The sequence below is a fragment of the Anas acuta genome, chromosome W, assembly GCF_963932015.1.
Source record: "Anas acuta chromosome W, bAnaAcu1.1, whole genome shotgun sequence".
Classification (NCBI taxonomy): domain Eukaryota; kingdom Metazoa; phylum Chordata; class Aves; order Anseriformes; family Anatidae; genus Anas; species Anas acuta.
The window spans coordinates 21,279,030-21,304,532 of record NC_089016.1 but is presented as its reverse complement, the minus strand read 5'-3'; the positions used below and the strand labels follow the sequence as shown (position 1 = coordinate 21,304,532).

Below are 25,503 nucleotides of genomic sequence, written 5' to 3'. Positions count from 1 at the left end.
CCCCTTGCCATGGGCAGGGACACCTTCTGCTAGACCTGGTTGTTCAAAACCCCATCCAACCTGGCCTTAAACACTTCCAGGGATGGGGCATCCACAGCTTCTCTGGTCAACCTGTTCCAGTGCCTCACCATCCTCAGAGTAAAGAATTTATTCCAAATATCTAATCTATATATCCCTGCTTTTAGTTTAAAACCATTGCTCCTTGCCCTGTCACTACACTCCCAAAGAGTCCCTTCCCGGTTTTTTGTAGGCCCCCTTTAAGGTACAGGAAGGCCTCTATAAGGTCTCCCCAGAGCCTTCTCTTCTCCAGGTTGAACAACCCCAACTCTCTCAGCCTCTCTTCATAGGAGAGTTGCTCCAACCCTCTGATCAAGGTAAAGCTCAAAAACTTCTAGGAAATATTTCTAAGTGTGTGGTATATATGCGGCATATTTATTTTTGACAATTTCCCCTTATTAGAACATAAATATCTTTACTTCATTTCCATTTGTCTTAAGATTAAAAGCATGAATTTAAACACCAAAGCAGTTATTTTAAATAATTCTTAATGTCCAAAATAGTTGTATTAACTGATATGTTCTGCTGTATATATTTATGAGCTTTGTATTCCTTTTCTAAATATTAAGGAGATAAAATTCCAAAACCTAATGGCTGTTAGGTTAGTTAGCTTCACTTATTGATTTGTTTTTCAAAAATGTCTAAAGAACAGGAAAGGAAATTATAAGATATTTTAGCCCCCCTCTCCCCAATTCATTTTCTATAAAACTGTTAAAGTTTGATTTAGTTTGATCTGATTTTAAAAACTGGAGGGTGAACTTGTGAAGACAGTTAATCTGAAAATACAGACAAATTTTCAGGGTTCTGTCTGTAGAGAGGGACCCTTCTCCATTATTGAATAAAATAAATGAGGACATCTTTGTTTGTGGCATGGAACTCACCATCAGGATTTTGTACTTAAAACAAAGCATTACGTTGTTGAGAGACCAAAATATCTTTGGAAAAAATGCTGCTAACATATAATTTAGATATAGCAGTTAAAAGAATGAAGAACATACATAATAGTTGACTATTGAATATGAAAGTGCTTAGCATATTCCTTAAGCAACATTTGAGCAAATTAATAATCCAGTTATTCGGTAAGATGGGCTATATTCTTAAAATTTAGGTTTTCATTTAAGTACATTTTTGAACTGAACTCATTGTTTAGTTATGTGCTTAACTCAATTCCTATTTATGTAAAAAGGCTAAATACCTTAATCTGTTAAGTGTGTATTAATTGGCTGTATGTAAGTGCATACTTAAATATAGGCATGTTTATGTACATGACTGACCAAGGATCTAAATTAGAATGCAGTTGCACAGTTTTAGGAACCATTTCTGTCACTGGATTTACTTGAGCTGTCTGTTGGTCCTGTGGAAACCTGCATGAGTATACAGTTAATTGCAAGATGCTGGCTGTTCAGAATAAGGTCCAATAGTTAATGGTCTATTTCATCAATTGTTTGAAAACAATTATTTTGATTTTTTTCAGAAGAACTGGTATATAATTGTATGCCTAATTTGCATGCAGTTACTGCAAGCATGTATTTGGAAGGTTATTTAGTTAAATGCAGAGTACCTCATTCTCATGAGCAGTCAAAATGCCTGACTTTCTCTTCTATTCCACCCATGCTGCATATTTCTTAAATATTTTTAATTGTTTAATAATTTTAATTTAGATTTTTTTGTGCTTTGGTTGCATCCTATTGTAACTCAATCCTTGCTGCAGACCTGCAGTACTGGCTTGCAACAGTACTTTTAAGTACTTTTTTTTTTTTTTTTAGGTAGTATGATTCCTGTGGAGTTTATTGGAACTTGCGTAGCTAAAATTGAACAGTTTTGAAAATTCTCCAGTATTTTGTTTTTGATAAGAATATTAATATATTCTTTTTAAATCCCTAAAGTTAGGGGTTTGTATTAAAAATACACAGTTCTAACCAAAGCAGTAAAAGACACTGGCACATTCTTTGTAGATATCTTGACTTTAAAAACATTTAAATAAAAGCATTTACTTCAATAAAGTCCATGGGGTAATACCAGAGGGTTCAGTTAGGTGTCATTTATAGTTACACCAACAATTTTGAAAAGATGATCGATACCTAGTATAATTAGAACTTTTCAAGTGTTTTGTGCTAGTTTAAATCCTTTTGCATTTCAAATCTAATATGTACATTTAATAAATTGCTTAACTATTGTATCTTTTACTTTTTGAAGATTTTGGGGGGTTAATTTAGCAGTCTAATTCTAACTGACTTTGAATTAAACCTGCGTTTAGATAAGATATTACTTAAACTGTTATCATGACAGGGATAATATAATCTGTTTGAAACTGTAGTAAATACATATTTTAGGAAAATATAGCTTGCTTAGCTGATTGGTTATGTTTTTCTTCAATCTCAGTATATTTGCAGCTTACATCGAAGTTTCAGTTAAGCTGAGGTGACCTAGAATGTAAGACAGTAAAAATCTAAATTTTTCTGCCCTCCTCAACTCCCAACTTCACTTGTAGTATTTATTGTGTAGAATCACAGTAGTTTTTTATTTTATTTTTATTTATTTTTATATCAGAGATAAGTAACACCAGATTGTGGGGGGGGTCGTCACAAATTTCAGATAGCAAATACTTTTTTCTTTCTTCTTCTTCCCCCCCTCTTCTTTTACTGATTGGGTTATTTGCCATTTATGGGGATTAAACTTTAAAAACTGATATTCTTTTCTGTATCTGATGTTCTGTGTGCTATTAGTGATGCAGCTAACATGAACGGTTGTCATGTGTAAAACAACTTTCGATCACCGTGAAAACATCGTCCTGGGAAATTGTCCATGCTTGATATCGTTTGGTTCATGAACATTTAATTTCCAGTACAGGTGACCCACAGTTCAAAGTGTTAAATGATTGTGTACATTGTTCAGTTTTTAAAATAATCAATTAATGAAATTGCTAGTCTTTGAAGTATTGCTCACTTCTGTTTTTTCAAGTAGAGCAGGTTAAAAGGGAAAACTTATTCCTTGCATTTGTTCCTACTACTTTCTTTGTAAGGATCTCATAGACAGGTAATAAATAAGAATGAACCTTTTTAAATGTAAGGGTAATTGTAAAATCATAGAGCGTGTAGAAAATTTGTGTAGTGTTCCAACGCCGTATAACGCTTTAAATTGCTTCTTCAGGTAAAATCCCAGATGAAGCCAAAGCCCTTTCTCTATTGGCACCTGCTCCTACTATGACAAGCCTGATGCCTGGTGCAGGGTTGCTTCCTATACCTACACCAACCCCTTTGACTACAGTAAGTAAAATTCAGTTGCTATTTGATTTCTGGTTTCTTCTATACTCGATAGCCTTTTCTGTGTTCAGAGAACAACAACTATCTGATCCATGGATGTTGTCCTCTTATATGCTAAATCAATGAAGATTTAGCTGTGGTGCCTCTTCTGAGGGTAGACTGCAAGATGTGCATGTGCAGAGTCCCAAATCTGTCCTTAAATTATTCTTTTGTCTCCATTACTAGAAACAATATTTCCACTTCTATATTCTTAACAGCTATTGATCAGCATCCTAAAAGAAATTAATGTTTAGTATCTTCCTTCTTTCCTTCCTTTCGTAAAAAAGAAGTTGCAGAATAAAACTTGGTTAAAACAATATTTAATAAATCTGCACATACAGGTCAGCATCCTTTTTGAAGATTGTCCTCCCACACCTGTTTTAGAGCATACAAATAATTAAACAGTGGGATCAAAATCACCAATTAGATGTTTTGATGTTAATTCTGTGTATGGTTCATAATGGTCATTGTATAAGAGAAATTGCATGGATTTGAAAATCACTTTTAGTTGACAAGAATGATGGCTTTTATTTTCCTCTCTTGAAATAGGCGATATTGCACTCATTGACTTGGGAAGTGATAGTTCAGGCACTTCACAGACAAAAATGTGTTTACTTATGCTTCCACTTTGTAATTGTTTCTAATCAAGTATAATTGTGTTATTTAGAGATGTTTGTTTCTAAATTAACCTTCCAAGGTAAATTTGCTTGTTTTTTATATAAAATCTTTGATAAATTATTTGTGAATTTTACACTATAAAAGAGGAAGTCAAGCTTTCTGACCCTTTCTGTTGAATAATGAAAGGATGATTTCAAGACAAAGCTAAGTAGTATCTTTTTGTTACATTAAAAAAAAAAAAGTTACTGGTGTCTTGCTGAAGATTTCTAACACCTTAGAATTGGGCCACTGAAAGACATCAAAACAACTAGCAGGTGTATTGGGCTGCTGAGATTGAAGTGGCTCAGGTGGACCTGGACTGGCAACATAAAGGTGAATTATTTATAGCCCGATGGGCCCACGACACCTCAGGCCATCAAGGTAGAGATGCAACATACAGGTGGGCTCGTGATGGAGGGGTGGACCTGACCACGGACACTATAGCACAGGTTATTCATGACTGAAAGATGTGCTGCAGTCAAGCAAGCCAAATGGTCAAAACCTCCTTGGTATGGAGGACGATGGCTGAAATATAAATATGGGGAGGCCCAGAAGACTGATTACATCACACTCCCTCAATCCCGCATTGGCAAGCACCACATACTTCCAATGGTGGAAGCAACCACCAAAGGAGGCTGGAAACATATCCTGTGCCCCATGCCACTGCCTGGGGCGCTATCCTGGGCCTTGAAAGAAGGACATCGAGGTGCTCGAGCGAATCCAGAGAAGGGCGACGAAGCTGGTGAGGGGTCTGGAGAACAAGTCCTACGAGGAGCAGCTGAGGGAGCTGGGCTTGTTCAGCCTGGAGAAAAGGAGGCTCAGGGGCAACCTTATCGCTCTTTATAAGTATGTTAAAGGAGGCTGTAGCGGGGTGGGGGTTGATCTATTCTCCCACGTGCCTGGTGACAGGATGAGGGGGAATGGGCTAAAGTTGTGCCAGAGGTGTTTTAGGTTGGATATTAGGAAGAACTTCTTTACTGAGAGGGTTGTTAGGCATTGGAATGGGCTGCCCAGGGAAGTGGTGGAGTCACCATCCCTGGAGGTCTTTTAAAGACGTTTAGATGTAGAGCTTAGTGATATGGTTTAGTGGAGGACTTGTTAGTGTTAGGTCAGAGGTTGGACTTTATGATCTTGAGGTCTTTTCCAACCTAGAGAATTCTGTGATTCTGTGAAAAGCAAGTCCTGTAGTGACATGGCACCCCAGAAAGAATTGAGTCAGACAATGGGACTCATTTCCGAAACAACCTTATAGACACTTGGGCCAAAGAGCATGGTATTGAGTGGGTGTATCACATCCCCTATCATGTACCAGCCTCCGGGAAAATCGAGTGAAAATTGAGGGTGGATAGGGTGAGCAAACATCTGTGTGGTTCTTAGCTGCTAACTGGGTTAAACCACTACAAAAGCACACAGAAAATCTTAACTATATATGGTTATTTGTGGGTAGATTTTTATTCTTAAAAAAATAATTACTCAACTGGGATCATGCAGTTTAAAATAGTGTCTATATTCATTGAGTTGACTTTTACAGAAAGGCACAAGGAAGATAAGTATTAACAAGTGAAGTATATTCTGCCTGTGTATACTCTTTTTTTTTTTTTTTTTTCTCCTCCAGCTCAGTGTTTCACTTGGCAGTTTGGGGGCAATATCAGCAGCATCATTGGACCCTAACATTACAGCACTGGGAGAAATACCACAGCCACCAGTTATGGGGAACGTGGATCCATCCAAAATTGATGAAATCAGGAGAACTGTCTATGTTGGAAACTTGAATTCACAGGTAGCTTTTTTTTTGTTGGAAATAGTAATGGAGGATGTAGAGTTATAACTCATAAATTACAATCTTAAGTGTTAAGAACTTTTGTTAATTGATTTCAGTAGGAATTTAAACAACCAAAAGAAAGATTCTTATTGTTTACTAGTGATATTTTGAATTTTGAATGTTCCTGTGACAATAAGTTCAGTCTAGGCTGTGGAATTCATTCTAGCAAGATACCAGAGAAATCATACTCTACTTGAATTCAAGAAACATGCATATAATTGTGTGCATTGATGAAATATCCATCTGGGTTGTGTTAGCTGAGCAGTGTCTCAGAAGTTGTAAGATCATGGTAGCTGTCTCATATAACAGCGTGCAGTTCCCTAAGTACAGTAAGAAGGAATTTACTTTTTGACATACAAGGGATTAGCTATGGCAAAAGGTTAATGATTTTTCCTAGTGGAAACTTGCAAAATTAGCATAAATATCTTTGAGTTTCATAAATATCTTGTGACCACACACAATTAACTCAAAATTCAAAGGCTATGATTTCATTGTAATCACAGAGACATGGTAAGATGGCTCACACGAGTGTAATGCTGTCGTGGAGGACTACGTGCTTTTTAGAGAAGATCGACCAGGAGAAGAAGGTAGTGGAGTTGCTCTTTATGTGAGAGAGCAACTGGAATGTGTGGAGCTGTGCCTAGGGGTAGATGAAGAGCGAGTTAAGAGCTTATGGGTAAGGATTAAAGGGCAGGCTTCCATGGCTTTCACTGTTGTGGGTGTTTGCTACAGGCCACCTCATCAGGAAGAGGAGATATATGAAGCCTTCTTCAAACAGCTCCAAGTAGCCTCTTGGTCACAAGTCCTGGTTCTCCTGGGGGACTTCAAGCACTATGATATCTACTGGGAAGACCACACAGCTAGGCACAAACAGTCTGGGAGGTTCCTGCAGTGCATTGATGACAACTCTTTGACACAGGTGATGGAGAAGCCAACAAGGAGAGGTGTGCTGCTGGACTTTGTATTAACGAATGAGGAAGGACTAGTTAGAGATGTGAGGGTCAGAGGCAGCCTTGGCTGCAGTGACCATAAGATGATTGAGTTCAGGATCTTGTGAGGAGGAAGCAGGGCAAAAAGTAGGATTGCGACCCTGGGCTTCAGGAGAGCAAACTTTCCTCTTCAGGGATCTGCTTGGAAGAATCCCATGGGTTAGGGCCCTGGAAGGAAGGAGGGGTCCAAGACAGCTGGTCAGTATTCAAGCATCACTTCCTCCAAGCTCAAGATCAGTGCATCCCTATGAGTAAGAAGGCAAGCAAAGGGTGCAGGAGACCTGCTTGGATGAGCAAGGAGCTCCTGGCAAAACTCAGTCAGAAGAAGGAAGTACACAGCATGTAGAAAAAGGGACAGGACACTTGGGAGTAATATAGGGACACTGTCAGAGTAGGCAGGGATGTGACATGGAAGGCCAAGGCCCATTTGAAATGAGATCTGGCAAGGATGTCAAGGACAATAAGAAGGGCTTCTTCAAATATGATATGCATCCCAGGGTCCTGAGGGAATTGGTTAATGTAGCTGCCAAGCCACTCTCCATCATATTAGAAAAATCATGGCAGTCAGACGAAGTCCCCGGTGGCTGGAAAAAGGGAAACATCACTCCCATTTTTAAAAAGGGTGGAAAGGAGGACCCAGGGACCTACAGACCGGTGAGCCTCACCTCTGTGCCTGGCAAGATCATGGAAAAGATCCTCCTGGAGGCAGTGTTGTAGTGGGTTTACGTGGCAAGGTTTTGGTAGCTGGGGGGCATAGGTGTGTTTTCTGTGAAAAGAATCTAGAAGCTGTCCCATGTTAGGTAAGGGCCCCACTGCTGACCAGAGCCGAGCCAATATGCCATGTTGGTTGTGCCTCTGTGAGAGCATATTTAAGAAAGGGGGGGAAAAAAAGAATATGCCCAAAGATGCAGCTGTTCATGTCTTCATCTGCAGGGAGTGCCTGAGCCTGTTGCTACCAGTGGAGGGTGACAGAGATACTGGCTGTGTGAGATGCGAGCAGATGGACAATCTGATCAGCCTGGTGGCAGAGCTCGAGGAGGTGGAATGATTAAGGACTATCAGGGAGTGTGAGCAGGAGTTAGACTGGTGGAGTCACTCCCTGCCATGCCTGAAAGAAAGGCACTGGGGTGACACACCCCAAATACTGATGGACCCTCTGCCCTGTTGCTGTTGGGCAGTGGGAGGGGACCTAAGAGATGGAGAGGAATGGAAACAGGTCCCTGTTTGGCATTGCAGGTGAGCCCCCTCCCTACCCTACCTGCCTCACCTTCATGGATGCCCTTACACAATAGGTTTGAGGCCCTGGAGCTCGAGGGACAGGGCAGTGAGGATGTGGGAGAAAGTCAAATTCATGCTTTGAGACTGTCCACCAAGAAGGAAATGGTCATGGTCGTAGTTGACTCCCTTTTGAGGGGATCAGAGGGCCCCATGTGTCAGCCAGACCCTACATGTAGGGAAGTCTGCTGCCTCCCTGGGGCCTGGGTCAGGGACATTACCAGGAAACTTCCTGACATTTTTTGCCCCTCTGATTATTACCCCTTACTGATAATTCAGGCTGGCAGTGAAGAAATTGCTGAGAGAAGCTGAAAGGCTATCAAAAGGGACTTCAGGGGACTGGGGTGGTTAGTGGATGGACTGGGAGCACAGGTGGTGTTTCCCCTCTATCCCTTCAGTGGAAGGGAAGGACACTGAGTGGACCTGGAAGGCCCAGATGATCAATGCATGGTTGAGAGGCTGATGCTGTCACAGGAGATTATATATATATATATATATATATATATATATATAAAATATAATTTTTTTTATCATGAGGAGACTTACATGGCACCTGGCCTGATGGCTGGAAATGGGTCCCACCTGTCTCAAAGGGGGGAATGGATTCTAGCCCAGGAGCTGGCAGGGCTTGTTGAGAGGGCTTTAAACTAGGTATGGAGGGAGATGGGGAGGATATGAGGCTCGATAGAGATGAGCCTGGGGGAGAAGTCCCAGGGTTAGGGGCAAGGGCAATGGTGGAACTGAAGTGCATCTATACTAATGCATGCAGCATGGGCAACAAACAGGAGGAGCTGGAAGCCACTGTGGGGCAGGCAAACTATGTCCTACTTGCCATCACTGAAACGCGGTGGGGCCGCTCCCATGACTGGAGTGCTGCAATGGATGTCTGCAAGCTCTTCAGAAGGGGCAGGCAACAAAGGAGGGGAGGTGGTGTGGCTCTCTATATTAGAGAGTGTTTCTATGCTGTTGAGCTCGAGGTTAGCAATGATAAGGTAGAGTCCCTGTGGATAAGGATCAGGGGGAAGGCCAAGAAGGTGGACATCCTTGTGGGGTATGTTATAGACCACCAAATCAGGATGAAGAGGCGGATGAGGTGTTCTGTAAGCAGCTGGTGGAATTTGCTCAATCACCAGTGCTTGTTCTCGTGGGGGACTTCAACTTCTCAGACATATGCTGGAAATAAAATGTAGCCCTGAGGAAGCAGTCTAGAAGGTTCCTGGAGTGCATGGAAGACAGCTTCCTGCCTCAGCTGGTTAGTGAGCCTCCCGGGCGGGGGGGTGACCTACTAGACCTGCTGTTCATGAACACAGAACTGGTGGGAGATGTGGTGGTTGGGAGCTGTCTTGGGCAGAGTGACCACAAAATGGTAGAGTTCCCTATTCTTGGTGAAGTCAGGAGGGGGGTCAGTAAAACTGCTACCTTGGACTTCTGGAGGGCAGACTTTGAACTGTTCAGGACACTGGTAGGGAGGGTCCCTTGGGAGTCAGTCCTGAAGAGGAGAGGGGACTTCCAGGAAGGCTGGATGCTCCTCAAGAAGGAAGTCTTAAAGGTGCAGGAGCAGGCTGTCCCCTTGTGCTGTAAGATGAGTCGGTGGGGAAGAAAAATGAGCGTTGCTGAACAGACAACTTTTTCTGAGTCTCCAGCAAAAAAAGAGAGTTTATGTCTGGTGGAAGAAGGGGCAGACAACTCAGAGAGAGTACAAGAAAGTTGCCAGCATATGCAGAGAAAAAATCAGGAAGGCCAAAGCCCAGCATGAGCTTAACCTGCCCACTATGGTTAAGGGTAATGAAAAATGCTTTTATAAATATATTAATGGCAAGAGGAGAGCCAAGGAGAATCTCCTTCCTTTACTGGACGCAGGGGGATACGTGACTACTGAGGATAAGGAAAAGAAAGATTCCTTATGCCTTCTTTATGTCTGTCTTCACTAGCCAGACCACTTATCCTCAGGGTACTCAGCCTCCCAACCTGGAATTTGTCTGGGACAGGGTGCAGAAGAAACCCCCCACAGTTCAGGTGGAAACAGTTAGAGACCTGGTGCTCCACCTATACTGTCACAAGTCCATGGGACCAGATGGGATCCAACCGAGGGTGCTGAGGGAGCTGGTGGATGTGATTGCTGGGCTGATTTCTATCACCTATCAGCAATCATGGTCATCTGGAGAGGTCCTGTATGACTGGAAATTTGCTAACGTGTCACCCATCTATAAGGAAGGTCGTAAGGAGGACCCGGGGAACTACAGGCCTGTCAGCCTGACCTTGGTGCCAGGAAAGGTGATGGAACAGGTCATCCTGAATGCAATCACGCAGCATATGCGGGACAACCAGGGGTCGGACCCAGTCAGCATGAGTTCATGAAAGGCAAGTCCTGCCTGACCAACCTCATCTCCTTCTATGACTGGGTGACCCACCTGTTGGATGAGGGAAAGGCTGTTAATGTAGTCTACCTAGAATTCAGTAAAGCCTTTGACACGGTCTCCAATAGTATTCTCCTCAAAAAGTTGGCAGTCCATGGCTTGGACAGGTACACTCTTTGCTGGGTAAAAAACTGGCTGGATATCTGGGCCCAGAGAGTGGTGTTGAACAGAGTGAAATCCAGCTGGTGACCAGTTACCAGTGGTGTTTCCCCAGGGTCAGTGTTGGGGCTCATCCTCTTGAAAATCTTTACTGATGATTTGGATGAGGGAACTGAGTGCACCCTCAGGAAATTTGCAGAAGACCCCAAGTTGGGGGGAAGTATCAGTCTGCTGGAGGGTAGGAAGGCCCTGCAGAGGAACCTGGACAGGTTGGATTGATGGGTAGAGGCCAGTGGGGTGAGGATCAACATGGCTATGTTTGGTCACAACAACCCCATGCAGTGCTACAGGCATGGGGCAGAGTGGCTCAAAAGCTGTGCAGAGAAAAATGATCTGGGGGTGCTGATTGATGCTCACCTGAATGTGAGTCGGCAGTGTTCCCAGGTGCCCAAGAATGCCAGCGGCATTCTGGCTTGTCAGGAATAGCTTGGCCATCAGGATCAGGGAGGTGATCATCCCCCTGTACTCTGCTCTGAGACCACACCTCCAGTACTGTGTTTAGTTTTGGGCCCCTCACTACAAGAAGGACCTCTAGGCCCTGGAACTTGTTCAGAGAAGGGCTACGAAGCTGATGAGGGGCCTGGAACACAAGTCCTATGAGGAACCGCTGAGGGAACTGGGATTGTTTAGTCTGGAGGAAGCTCAGGGGAGACCTTATTGCTCTCTACAACTACCTGAAAGGAAGTTGTGTGGAGCTGGGGATCGGCCTCTTCTCACAGAAAATTAGTGATAGGACTAGAGGGAATGGCCTCAAGTTGGGCCAGGGGAGCTTTAATTTTTGAAATTAGGAGACCGTTCTTCTCAGAAAGAGTAGTCAGGCATTGGGACGGGTTGCCCAGGGAGGTGGTAGAGTCACCTTAAATAGCCACATGGGGATGTTTAAGGAGAGGTTGTACATAGTACTTATGGACATGGTTTAATGGGTGACATTGGTAGTAGGGTGATGGTTGGAGCGGATGATCTTGAAGGTCTTCTTCAACCTTAATGATTCTATGATATGATTCTATATTATGAGCAAGGCCAAGTGCAAGGTACTGCACCTGGGTCACAGCAATCCCAGGCATGGGTACAGACTGGGAGAAGAACTCATTGAGAGCAGTGCTGCGGAGAGAGACTCAGGGGTTCTGGTGGACAAAAGGCTCAACATGAGCCAGCAGTGTGTGCTTGCAGCCCAGAAGGCCAACTGCATCCTGGGCTGCATCAAGAGAGGTGTGACCAGCAGGTCAAAGGAGGTGATTGTGCCCCTCTACTTTGCTGTCATGAGGCCCCACCTGGAATACTGCATCCAGGTCTTGGGCCCCAGCACAAGAAGGATGTGGACGTGTTAGAGCAAGTCCAGAGAAGGGCTACAAAGATGATCAGAGGACTGGAACACCCCTCCTATGAAGAAAGGCTGAGAGAGCTGGGGCTGTTCAGCCTGGAGAAGAGAAGGCTCCAGGGAGACCTCATTGCAGCCTTTCAATACTTAAAGGGTTCTTATAAAAAGGATTGAGAAGGACTCTTTTCTCAGGTAGATAATGAATAGGACAAGGGGTAATGGTCTTAAACTAAAAGAGAATAGATTTAGACTCTGGTTACCCAGAGAGGTTGTGGAGTCTCCTTCTTTGGAGATATTCAGAACCCTCCTGGATACCATCCTGCGCAATGTGCTGTAGTTGATCTTGCTTGGCAGGGGGGTTGGACTAGATGATCTTCAGAGGTCCCTTCCAATCTCAGTCATTCTGTGAGTTTCTGACAGGAAAACTAGGACTGTCAGAGATTTTCTTTTTTTTCCAGCGATTTTTTTTATTTAATTGAAAAAATAATTGTTTTTGACTGATGACAATTTAAGTATTTGATTTTGGTGTTTATTTGACTGCTGAAGTATGTACTAGAGTATTATCAATCACAAAAAAATAAAAGTAGTTGGAAGTTATTGGAGAAACAGATTAAAAGTTGACTTAAAGTTGTTCTGGTTTTGTTTTTTTTTTTATTTGTTTGTTGTTGTTTCTATTGATCAAAAATCACAACCAGTACCAAAAATAGCTTGGATGTAGGTGTATGAAGAATTCCCTCATCAATTATTTTAATTTAGTTGCTTGGAAAGTGCAATATCCTGTGCAAGTGTATTTATAACCTAAACATAGCTCTTCAGGGTTTTACTTGAGGGCTTGTGGTTGTACTGTCTTAAATGATAGTATATTCTTTATGTTAATGGAAGAAAAAAAATAGTATCTGTATTTCCTGAAGTGTAACATCACCAAATTCATGCTGCCTATGTAATAACGGTGTGATGTCTTTCCAAAACCTATATAGTTTTTAGATTATCTGTTATAATGAAAACCACTTATCCAACATATGTTTTACTTCAGCTGAGCTCTTCATCTTCTTCATCTCTTTCTAGACTACAACAGCAGATCAACTGCTTGAATTCTTTAAACAAGTTGGAGAAGTCAAATTTGTGCGAATGGCAGGTGATGAGACGCAACCAACACGGTTTGCTTTTGTGGAATTTGCAGACCAAAATTCTGTACCACGAGCTCTTGCCTTTAATGGAGTTATGTTTGGAGACAGGCCACTGAAGTAAGAAATTAATTACCAATATGAATATTGAATGAGAGGTTTCTTAGTATCCTTATATGTTTATGATTTTGATCTAAAAGAAACTGCTGTGATTAATATTTATTCAATATAAGGACCTGTTAGCAAACTGGAACACTTTCATAAACTCTGATTTCAAGGTTGGGCATAACTTTCTCTAAGAAGAATCTGGATGGCATAGAGTAAAATATAATTACATTTAATCTTAAGGTAGTGAAAGCTATAACAACAAGAGAATCTGCAAAGTCCTTGGTACTAATTAAACTTTATATATGTTGTCTATGCAATCAGTAGGCCTTAGAGATTTTATCTAAAATAGAGAAACAGATTTCTAGACTTTTATATTATTCTATACAAATACAAATTAAAGTGTTGTGCCTCACTTATTTAAAAGCTGTAAGATTTGAAAGCAGTAAAAGACAGATATTTTAGATATTTAGACATGGCATAAATGAGTGTTAGGGAAAAATCTGTAGTTTTGCTTGAACTTCAGAGTTTTCAGTTATATGTCGGAGTTAAGGTGTTTTCCTTTCTTACTTTTCAATTTTCCTTCTAAAGTATTTGTGGGTTAAAGGCTTTTTTCCCTAATTTAGAATAAACCACTCCAACAATGCAATAGTGAAGCCTCCTGAAATGACGCCACAAGCTGCTGCCAAAGAACTGGAAGAAGTGATGAAGAGAGTAAGGGAAGCCCAGTCTTTCATATCTGCTGCTATTGAGCCAGGTAGGTATATTAGGTTTGCTACCTAACAGATATGTTTGTACCTTGGTACATGCCAATGAAAATAATACATGGTCATTATATTATTTCATAATTATATTATTGAAGCAAATTATAATAAAAATGAAAATAATAAAAATAATCAAAACTGTTTTCATGGAAGAAAGCAGTAGAATGAAGTTGACTTCTTATTTCCTCATATCTTATTTTCAGATACATGCTCACTGAATGTTTTCAAAAACATGTAGTCAGTGCTAAACTAAATAATACTTGATGTTGGCATCATTTCAGTTTAAAGCACTTACAGACTTTTTAAAATAAATTGTTTTGTTCTCTAGCACACATTAATGCCGTAGTTTCATGATCAGAGGGAAGCTAGCATGCTGCTGAAAGCAGCAATATTATGCTTTCTTTACTTTCAGTGGGTTAAGTTTGTCCCTGTGCTATGCTCTTATACTAGCTCAAGACTGTGCAGCCTCATAGCAAATGGGATCAGAGAATGAATCTGTGATAAAACTTAATGGACTTTTTTTTCCATCCAAAATGGTTTCTTGATCCCTGTTAATGCTGAAACGCAAGGTCAAAGAAAGGAAGGTGTCGATGGGTTGAGAGATTAGATGGACATTTCAGTGCTAATTTCTGCTGACTTAAGCTGCTTGGAAAACCATAGCGTAAAAATTCTCAACTTGTTAAGCTTTCAACTGAAATCTTCCTTTTTCTTTTGATCAGTGGGATTTTGTTATTCTTATTAATGTTATAAATGGCTCAGGATTCAAATTAGGATTAAATAAAAAAAAAATAGGATTTATTAAAAGAATATAAAGGAATAGAGGTAAGCAAACAGCGCTGGGTGCACCGGGAGTCTCCGCTCCACCAGGACGCACACCAGTTACATCAAGCAGCTGATATTTATGCTCCTAGACTAATACATATTCATTTATTCATTACTACTTCTTAAAAAAAATAAATAATAGATTATTATAATTAGCTTCTGGGGTCCAGTCCCTCCTACTGGAGCATGCGCATCAGTCTCCTCTGGGGGTCTCTAGGGGTCTTTCATGCTGAAGGCTCATAGTCTTCCTCTCCCCTTTGTACTCACTTGGCACCATACCAAGTTTATAGAACATTTTCTGCAGGTCTTGTCTCCCAGCCATCCTTCAGCTTTTTTTTTCTTCTTCTTCTTAATCTCTTGGCCCCCTGGCCAGATACCAAAGGTCTGCATAGTATCCCATAACAGTCACTAGTTATTATCAGTTGTTCTGAAACTCCCAGACATCAAACACAAACAGCTTTCTTATTGACGCCTCACGAGTAATTAAAACATTCTTCCCCAACCATTCACAGGGACAGTCACATCTATAGCAGTGTTAAGTTAATCTCGAAGAAGACAGGAAAAAAAAGGCTGTAACTGTTAGAAGTCCGGAATAACAAAAGCAAACAGGTTCATAAATTTAAGGAGTACTTTCTGAAGACTTGATAAATTGACTAGAATGAGGAGGAGACTGGGACACACTGCATCTGTGGTTCAAGAATTAAATGGCCAATGCAGGGCCCAGAGGCAGACAGGATTCAAACAGAATTGTTCTTTATAGACACGAATTGTTAAAACATTCCTCACATTAACAAACCCAGGCTTTGACTTATGTAGGTTAGGTAGTAGAGTGGGTGTTGGTGGGCTTGATTTTATTTTTTTCCCTATTGTTTTTTTTTTTTTTTAGGGTTGGAAGAAAATAGCTCTAACATTTCCTTAACATTAAGCAGCAGAATAACAATCCTTTAGAGTCTGAACCAAAGTCTTCTGAGGTCACTGGTAAGCTTTCCATTGACTTCCTGGCCTTTGGATCAAACTTTTCACCCCCCTTCTCTCCATCCCTTCCTCCTCCAAATAATGTTTGAGCAATAAAACTTCAATATTTTTACAATGGTTAAAATATCAAAAAAATATAGAAAGTCCTAATTTTGAAGAATGAGCATAATATGTAAACAGTAACTATGCCCTCTAAATTTATTCTTCTCATGTTATTTAAAAAATAAAATATATTAGCTGTATTAAATAATACACCAGGAGGAGAATATGTTGCTGTAATCTTACGCATTGTGGCAGCAATGTAAATCCCCTTCCTAATAGAGCTAGCTTTTTATAATTATCTGGTTTATGTGTACTGCTGCAGGATGGCTGCACTCAATGAGTATATGCAATGACTTTCTTGGATGTTTCTGAAGGATATTTGCAAAGAAGGAAGATGTGCAAAGAGTAGGCCCCTTGCACTATATGTGGTACATTCCACTTATGCCAGACTGTTAACTAGGATCTTTAAATGTTCTGAGCTTACACTGCAAAGTGTTTTTTTCCTCTCAGAGTCTGGAAAGAGCAGTGAAAGAAAAGGCGGTCGATCTCGTTCCCATTCTCGTTCAGAATCCAGGTCTAGCTCAAAATCCCAGTCTAGAAGGAAAAGATCACATTCAAAACACAGGTAGGTATGTCTTTTATTTTGGACTAAGATCATACTGTTTTTCTTGAGCGATGGTGGTTACTAAGATTTCTTATTGAGTTATGAAACAAGTATCACTGTAGGGAAGATAAGTAACTTTTACTAACCAGATCAGAGTAACTGTGATCTTTATCTCAGAACAGATACTCTTTCCCTCTAAATGCTAAATGTTTTAACTGAAAGCAATCTTGAAAACACACTAGAAGGTACTTTTGTGTCATGAAAACCATATTTCTGACTTATGTATTTTTAAAATAGTTATCTGTATTTTGTGTATGGAACATCTAGTTTACTGTTAATACCCTCAACTCTGATAGGCTATCTGGTTTTGCTAGTAGAAAGTTCCTGCTGTCCTGAACTTCTAAACATCTAGCTAACAAATGCAGTGTTTCTGTTCACTTAAAATGTAAAGTTAAATTTTTAAAAGTCAGAAGAAAAAAAGGTTTTAGGGGCAGTTTTTCATTCTTCAGAGTGTTTGCTTTGCTAAAATCGTTAACTTCTGAAACAGTCTTTGGAATATGGGAAGAAATTAAATTACTAGATAACCCTTAATGGTTATCCATTAATGTTTTTTCAAAGAATGAGACAGTCTAGCGTGTGTGACACTTTCTGAAATGGTTCATATTCTTCCAATGTCAAGAATGTCTTCTGAGCATTCAGTCTCAGTGTAAATCATTTTTCTTTATTTTTTTTTTATTTTTTTCCTGTTAACTTTTCTCTGTTTTTCTGTAAGTTATTTTTTTTTTTTTTCTCTCATTCTGGGGAGCGGGGAGAAACTCAATGCATTTGATAGCTTAAACTTTAAAAAGGTGTCAGTGTTGCACCAACAGCTCTATTGCATCCTTTCATGCATTGTCTTTTAACAGGGCAACTAGAATTCTTTTACATACAGAAAAGCTGGTCAGAGGGGTATACCACATAAGTTATACAACCAAAGAAATGTGATCTAAGTGCAGGCTCTTTTGCTCTTTTTTTTTTTTTTAATAACATGTACTGCAGTATCTTGCTATCTAATAACATTAAACCATTGGGTACCTTTTTAATGCAAGAAGAATCATTTGCAGGCTTCCTTATTGTATGCTTCTCTGTTTCTGTAACTCAGAATACAACTGAACAATAATCTTTGTGTAACATTCCAGTAATCTGTGGTATTTTGTATCCACACAAACCAAATTGAGTTTTAGAAGATAAATTTGCATTTTTTTCACTTGCAGAAAACCTGTGTTTTAAAACATCTGTTGATAGTTACGTTTTGTTTTAATGATTTACTACTGTTACTGTCAGTTTTGAGTACATGCTGAAAAAGAGCCTCTGGGCTGTTGAAGCAGTTTCATCTGTAAGAATAAACTATGCTGACCACTTTCCTTTTAGTGTTTTATAAAACCCCTAAATCCATTTCATCACTATGATATAAATTTTATTAAAGGGTTTACTTGACTAAATTGTAAGTAATTTGCCCTCTAATTAGTTTTTCTAAACTGATATGTGGAGCAAAGCTGTAGGTATAAAGTGGTTAACTCTCCTACCCTCTTAGTATGTTTTTACTGTGTCTTGAGCTGCAGAAGAAAGGTGGAGCTGGTATTTTTTTGTACCTTTCTGTTCTTCAGGATTAATTGAGTAATATACATGACATTTCTGTCTTTGTTAAGTTTAACTTCAAGGTACCTTAACCTCTCAGGCAAAGTATCCAATGATGTGTTTTGTGAAACTTGAAATAAAAAGCTGAACTTGAAGATTCATTTTCCTAGGGACTACAATCTTATAAAAATGGGGAATATTTTTTGGGGGGGAAAGAGTATAGTAATTTTTAAGTTGTTTTCTTCATCAAATCTGAGACTATACTATATATGTGTATCAGAAGACTTTAAATGTATTTCTATCGTAGTATTTGCACATTATTTGCATTTCTTATTTATCATGTAGCAAATGCTTACAAATACTTTCAACTGAGAAAGTAACTTGACTAAATGCTGAACCACAGGTAGTGTTTTTTTTTTTTTGTTTTTTGTTCACTCAAATTGTAAGGCTGGAGAACCAAGCAAAAAGAGGCCAGTTAATGCTATCTTTCTTCAGTGACCAAGACTACAATAAGTGACTGGGCCTGGAGAAGAAGAAAAATGCAACTAACTATTTTTACGTGCTGCTTGAAATTGTTTATAGTAAATTTTATGCACTGTAATTTATTAAGGAAAGCTATCCTAGTATGATGATTGATATTTTCCAGAATATTTATGGAGGTCATAATAAAATACGAGCATTACTTAAATGGTGTATTGTTTCAAAAGAGAACATGTGCAACTGGTGAAACTTAAAGTATGCATATTTGCAAAAATGTTGGTAGGCAGTATATTACTGAGATCTAATTATATACTTTTCTGTAGTGAGGTGAGATTTGCATGCTGTTCCCCCCCTATATCTTGGCTGACCTAATTTTTCTGAAGTTTCAGTATTAAAGTATTTTTCTTCTGGTGTTGTTCATATAGGAGTAGATCTGGTAACAGATCAATCTCAAGACACAAGGACAGATGCAAATCCAGAAGTCCTCTGAAAAAACGGTCTAGATCTAGGGAAAGGCAGAAATCAAGTAGTCGCTCTCGTTCTCGGTGAGTTTCCATTCCTGAGAAGTGATATTGTTCATCTTAGCACACAGTACAGAGTTTTGTTGTTTTCTTTGGGGGGGGATCTAACCAGCGTTTTAGGCAATGGGTAAAGGATGGAATCTCTAAATGGTTTATTCTGTTCCTAGGCTTGTCCCGTCCCCTACAATAGGAGAAAAGAATAGGTACCTCAGTATAAAAAGTTACTTTCTAAACTTTGATACCAAAGTCTATTCTACATTTATACCAATGTTTAAGCTCACCAAAAAAAGGTAACTTTAACTGCCAGACTTTAACCAACAGGTGATAATATAATTTTCTGAGGATGAAATAGTGAATATTCACAAAACTGAAGTGCCTATAAAAGTAGCTTCATGATTAGAAGACTTGGTACTTTTTTTTTCTGTTTCATCTCTGTAATGCCCCTAACTCATTTAAAGAGACCTTCATACTTAGGTTGTGCAGGTTTTTGTTTGTTTTTGTTTTTTTTTTCTTCTGGGAAAGAAAACTGCAGATCTGCTGACATCAGTGGGAACACTTAGTAGGCTACATAGCTGGGCTTTGATGGGTGATGGAATCCTTTTGACTCTTATTTGCTCGTCTGATGGAGCTTCCTGAGAGATCTAATCATTGGAAAGGGAAGTCCAATGAAATCTCTGCGATAAATAACTGGAAGGGTTTTCTTGGGGTGCTGTGAGACCTGTTGCTATTGCAGGGATTGTGTGCTGTTTCATTTTTATGATCTTGCATACCTTCTGTGAGATACCTAAAGAGATATTTGCTAAAACCTGATAGGAACCAAAGTCATAATGTAATAGAACGTAAAACGGCCTACTATTCAAGTTGAAAAAAAGATACAGTCAAACACTTGTTCCAATGAATGAAAGCGTGGGTTGTGCTTAGGGCCTTTCATGTCTGAAGGAGTCTCCTTGAGAATCCTAGAATAGGTACCAATACCAGTAGACATAACTCTTTTTCAGGCTAGTTCTGGATTTGAAACTGCCTGTTAATTAAGTCCTCCTATTGTACTTTCTCCTGTTTCTCTCTGAACAGTTGTTCATTTTCATACGTCCTTGAGGCAACTCATGTCTGCTCAGAAAGGAAAGACGGTTTGGAGTCTAATGCTTTCAAATGATCCTATATAAAAATGTACTCTTCCAGCCAAAGCTATAATCTAATCGTTTTCTATTCGTCTCAACAACTAGAACATCGCTTTTTTTTCTTCTTGCTGTTTTTCTTTTTATGAATAGGTATCATTCTACCTGTCCTAGAGAAGGTGACTTGTTATCCTTTTTTTTTTTTTTACCATCCTACTGGATTTTCTTATGCTTCAATTGTTTTTGAATTCCTAATTACATTACAGATAATTGAATTGTCTTGACTGAGCTTAGACCTTACATTTGCCTTTTGAGAGTATTTGTTTGGTGAAATTTTATCCTTGTATTTTTATTTCTGTATATTCACTGATGTTGGACTATCAAGCAGTTCCAGGATGTGTGTGTGTGAGAGAACACTAGAATAAAGACTTCTGTCCGGTCAGCTATCATTATTCATGTGGGGGTGATTAATCTGCAGTCTATTTTACATTTTCACATATTTGACATATTTCACAATTTTAGTAAAGAATGGATTTACAAGTTGTATGCTTTGTTGCACTCCTGAGAAAATGCTGAAAAATCTACGTACGTGTAGTAATGTAACTGAGGTGAAGAAACTTATTCTCTTAAAGTATAGTAACATCAATCTGAAGATCAGTTTGATTTGATTTTTGCCTCCTTCCCCCCCCCCCCCCCCCCCCCCAAAGAAAAAAAAAAGTTTGGTTTCAAAACTTTTCCTAGTTGTTATAAGCCACTCTCTCATGGTAAACAGGTAGCAAATGAAAATTAGTAATTATTATAAAATTTTAAACAGAGACATATTTTCTCTTGAGCAATTAATATATGCTGAAGAGTTGCTTGTATTTTTTTTATTAGAAAGTTCAAAGATGAATTAATGGATTTGTGTTTGGCTTTTCACAGGGAAAATAAGAGAGACAAAGAAAAGGTCAAGGAAAAAGAAAAGACCAAAGAAAAGGAGAAAGAGAGAGATGGAGAGCGAAACAAAGATCGAGAGAGTGTTGGAGACAAGGATAAGGACCAAGATAGGGACAGAGACAAGGAAAAGGAGAAAGATAAGGAGAAGGAAAAAGACAGGGAAGACGTACACCAGAACAAGGAAAAAGAAGATATTAAGGAAGGGGGGGTAAAAGACAGAGAGAAGGTGAAGGACAAAGAGGGAGATAAGGATAAAGGAGGGGACAAAGAGAAAGGTAGAGACAAAGAAAAGGAAAAAGATGGGGATAAGTTGAAGGAGCAACAAAAAGGAACAGATGATAAAAGAAAGAAAGAGAAGCGATCCAGAACACCCCCAAGAAGCTATAGTTCTTCAAGAAGATCTTGCAGCTCCAGCAGGTTTGTTTATTTTTTTTTTCGTGCTTTTTTGGACTTGTCGGTACAGTGAGGCACTGTGAAATACACACATTCTAATGTTTATGTATCAATATCATCTCACTAATTCAGTTTGTATTTTTGCTGTTTGTAGATCTTAGTATAAAGTAAAATCTATTACAAAGAGCTCTGTATGTTACCTGACAGAACATAGTTGGTCTGATGGTGCTTGCCTTACACTTTACTATATTCAAGGACTATACTACACAGTTAATAGATGATTCTTGTGCTGTTTCTCTGTGGTGGAGCCATCCAGAAGTTTTGACAGAGGGTCATTGCATATTATCTTTGTCCTGATTAAAGTTAATCATTGTTACATTGTTCCTTGCTTGCTTACATACTGTGCGGTGTTACATACTGCAGACCTTTCCAAAACCTTGTCATATAAACCCAATAGAGCTAGTTAGATGGACAGGTACAAGTAAAAAGTAACGTTCCTTAACCATACTGATAGCAAACAAGAAAGCATTAAAGGTTAATCTAGCTGTTTTTGCCTCTGAAGAAGAGGATAAACTGGATGGAAATATGAAAATGTTCAGTATAGTAAAAGGAAGCTGTGAGATTGATTATGAATTCTGTAAGCGGGCTAACTCAGGCATATTCTAACGTGTTGCATCTAACTTAAGTTCAGAAGCTTAGGTGGAAAAAATCTTTTCCAAATACCTCAACAATTCCATAGTTCAGTAGTGTCATGTGTCAAATTTGGATATAGAATTTCATCTGTTACCTTGAGAGAATGTAATGCTGGATGAATTGTGGAAAAATTCTACATATTATAATCACTGGACAAAAGTAAAGTTCCCATAGCCATCAGAGTTCAGGAGTTTGTGATGCATATAACACGGAAAAGGCTGTAATGGTTTCTGTTTGACTTGGATGAAGTGTCCATGCTGTTTTGGGAGGTTTATGAGCAAAAAATTGTGGTTTCTTTGAGCAAATGCAGATTCCTATTTTAATTTAATTTCTAATATTATTTCATGGGTTGAAGATTTGTAAAGAGTTCTGCCAGCTTTGAAAATGTAAGATTTTCTGCCTGTATACCTCAGGAGTATTGAATTAAATATAGGAAAAAAGATTTCAGGATCTTGAAAATGTATAGCTTATATAAGAGCACTGGTGGAAAACCCACCAAGTATATTTTAAAAATTAATATTTTAGTGTTAATTACGCTCCCCTTTAAGAATCTTGCTATTTAAGAAAAGAATATGGAAGGATCAAATGCTATATATTGTGGTAGAGAATTCTAGTGAAATTGAGTGCATCTCTTCTAATGTAGTTGCTACAAAACTCTGTTTGGATAAGAGTTAAATTTATATGAAAATTTAACTTCTGTGGTTAAAATTTAACTTCTGTAATACATGGCTAAGTCCCAAATAAGGTTACAATCAAAGTTTTTACAATTTATTAAAAGAATACAGGGAAGCAAACAGCGCTGGATGCGCCAGGAGTCTCTGCTCTACCAAGACGCACACCAGTTACATCAAGCAGCTGATTTTTATGCTCCTAGGCTAATACATATTCACTACTACTTCTAAAAAAAAAAAAAAAACAGGGTTATTATAATTAGTTTCTGGAATCCAAGCCCTCCCACTGAAGCATGTGTATCAGTCTCTGGTGGTCCCTCTGGAGGTCTCTCATGCTGAAGGCTCATAGTCTTCCTCCCTCTTGTCCTTCTCCTTTGTCTAACTTGGCTGTATGTTAGAGACTTGTGCAGAGTCCCCTGCAAGCTTTGTCTTTTAGTTGTTCTTCAGCTCTCCCTGTCTCCTTAATCTCCTGGCCAGATATCAGAAACTTGCATAGTGTCCCCTGCAATAGTCATAATAGTTAGCAGTTATTCTGAAACCCCCAGATATCAGAGACTTCAAGGAAAAGCCTACAAATATATTTCCCTTCAAGCTCTCTATTGACACGAATTGCTAAAACATTCCTTTGCAAGATACAAGAATTCTATACATTAACCACTCTGTTTTTCTTAGACTTGTGGTTATACAAGGGTATGTAAGACAGAAGGTCACATTCATCATACCATGTGGCCCTAGCACTGTTCCATACTGACATGAATCAGATGAACATATATCACAGTCCTCCATCTCCTTTTTCTTGGTATTGATTCATGTTTTCCTTTCCACTCGAGTCAATACCAATTTTGGATCTTTGTTTTTATTACCAACAGGGAATGGGTTTTCTCTTTCCCTGGTTCTGGGTGAACAGGTACCGCAGATATATGCATTCATTGTATAATCGAGTGTATTAGTTTGGTAATACAAGGTATTAAACATGGAATTACTAACAATTGTCGTGGTTTAACCCGGCCGGCAGCTAAACACCACGCAGCCGTTCGCTCACCCTCCCCCTCACTCTCTGGGACGGGGGAGAGAAATGGAAAGTGAAGCCCGTGAGTTGAGATAAAGACAGTTTAATAAGACAGGAAAATAATAACAAAAATAATAATAATAATACAAGGGTGATAATAGTACTGCTACTAATAATATGTACAAACAAGTGATGCACAATGCAATTGCTCACCACTCGCTGACCGATGCCCAGCCTAACCCCGAGCAGTCCGGCCCCCTCCCCCGGCTAGCCACCCCTATATATTGTTTAGCATGACGTCAGATGGTATGGAATACCTCTTTGGCTAGTTTGGGTCACCTGTCCTGGGTCTGTCCCCTCCCAGCTCTTACTGCACCCCCAGCCTGCCCGTTGGCAGGACAGAGCAAAAGGCTGAGATGTCCTTGGCTTGGTATAAGCACTGCTCTGCAACAATTAAAGCATCGGGGTGTTATCAACACTCTTCTCATCCGAAGCCAAAACACAGCATTCCACCAGCTACTAGGAAGAAAATTAATTCTGTTCTAACTGAAACCAGGACATCTATCCACCCCTTCTTCCATACCATTATATCATGCTCAGGTTACACTCTTTTCCATACATTCTAATCAGTCACCTATAGTAGTCATGGTAGTGATAACATATAGTATTATATAGTAATTAACATGGTACAATTCAGTTCATGGGCTATTCTCACCCAGTATTAAATCTCCTTGAGGTACACACCGGACCTCTCCGTTCTTTTGCATCACCCACCAAGTGTATCCAGGTCCCTGAGCGAAAACAATTCCACGAATAGGTTTGCCTTTTCCTGAGGCAGGAGTAGCCCAGACTGTTTTACCCAACATATTTTTTACATGCACTACAGGAACTTTATCCCCATCTACAGTACGTAACAGGTTTGATTGGGCAGGTCCAGCTCGGTTGGCAGATCCCCTAGTATTGGCTAACCAGGTGGCCTTTGCCAAATGCGTATCCCAATTTTTGAACGTCCCAGCGCCCATTGCTTTCAAGGTAGTCTTTAACAGTCCATTGTATCGTTCAACTTTCCCGGAGGCTGGTGCGTGATAGGGGATGTGATACACCCATTCAATACCATGTTCTTTGGCCCAAGTGTCTATAAGGCTGTTTCGGAAGTGAGTCCCATTGTCTGACTCTATTCTTTCTGGGGTGCCATGTCGCCATAGGACTTGCTTTTCAAGGCCCAGGATGGTGTTCCGGGCGGTGGCATGAGGCACAGGATATGTTTCCAGCCATCCGGTGGTTGCTTCCACCATTGTAAGTACGTGGCGCTTGCCATTGCGAGTTTGAGGGAGTGTGATGTAATCAATCTGCCAGGCCTCTCCATATTTATATTTCAGCCATCGTCCTCCATACCAAAGAGGTTTTGACCGTTTGGCTTGCTTGATTGCAGCACATCTTTCACAGTCATGAATAACCTGTGCTATAGCGTCCGTGGTCAGGTCCACCCCTCGATCACGAGCCCATCTGTATGTTGCATCTCTACCTTGATGGCCTGAGGTGTCTTGGGCCCATCGGGCTATAAATAATTCACCTTTATGCTGCCAATCCAGGTCCACCTGAGCTCTTAGCAGCCTGATCCACCTGCTGGTTGTTT

The 25,503-nt window shown here is 39.8% G+C and overlaps 1 protein-coding gene and 1 long non-coding RNA gene across 15 annotated transcripts in view; one reads left to right on the top strand and one right to left on the bottom strand.

Moving 5' to 3' along the window:
• Nucleotides 1-25,503, bottom strand: part of LOC137847051 (uncharacterized) — a 750,318-nt gene that overhangs the window by 223,792 nt on the left and 501,023 nt on the right. The window lies entirely within an intron of this gene.
• Nucleotides 1-25,503, top strand: part of LOC137847014 (splicing regulatory glutamine/lysine-rich protein 1-like) — a 74,712-nt gene that overhangs the window by 9,577 nt on the left and 39,632 nt on the right. For 13 of the 14 annotated variants that reach the window (XR_011090730.1, XR_011090729.1, XR_011090728.1 and 10 more), the window contains 7 exons: nt 3,208-3,323; nt 5,632-5,796; nt 13,062-13,240; nt 13,852-13,982; nt 16,339-16,453; nt 18,955-19,074; nt 21,087-21,518. Coding sequence is in view for 11 of the 14 variants with exons in the window: in XM_068665221.1 (XP_068521322.1) it covers nt 3,208-3,323; nt 5,632-5,796; nt 13,062-13,240; nt 13,852-13,982; nt 16,339-16,453; nt 18,955-19,074; nt 21,087-21,518 (1,258 nt within the window). In the remaining 3 variants the exon portion in view is untranslated. The remainder of the gene's footprint in view (nt 1-3,207; nt 3,324-5,631; nt 5,797-13,061; nt 13,241-13,851; nt 13,983-16,338; nt 16,454-18,954; nt 19,075-21,086; nt 21,519-25,503) is intronic. The other variant, XM_068665226.1, reaches the window with a different exon arrangement.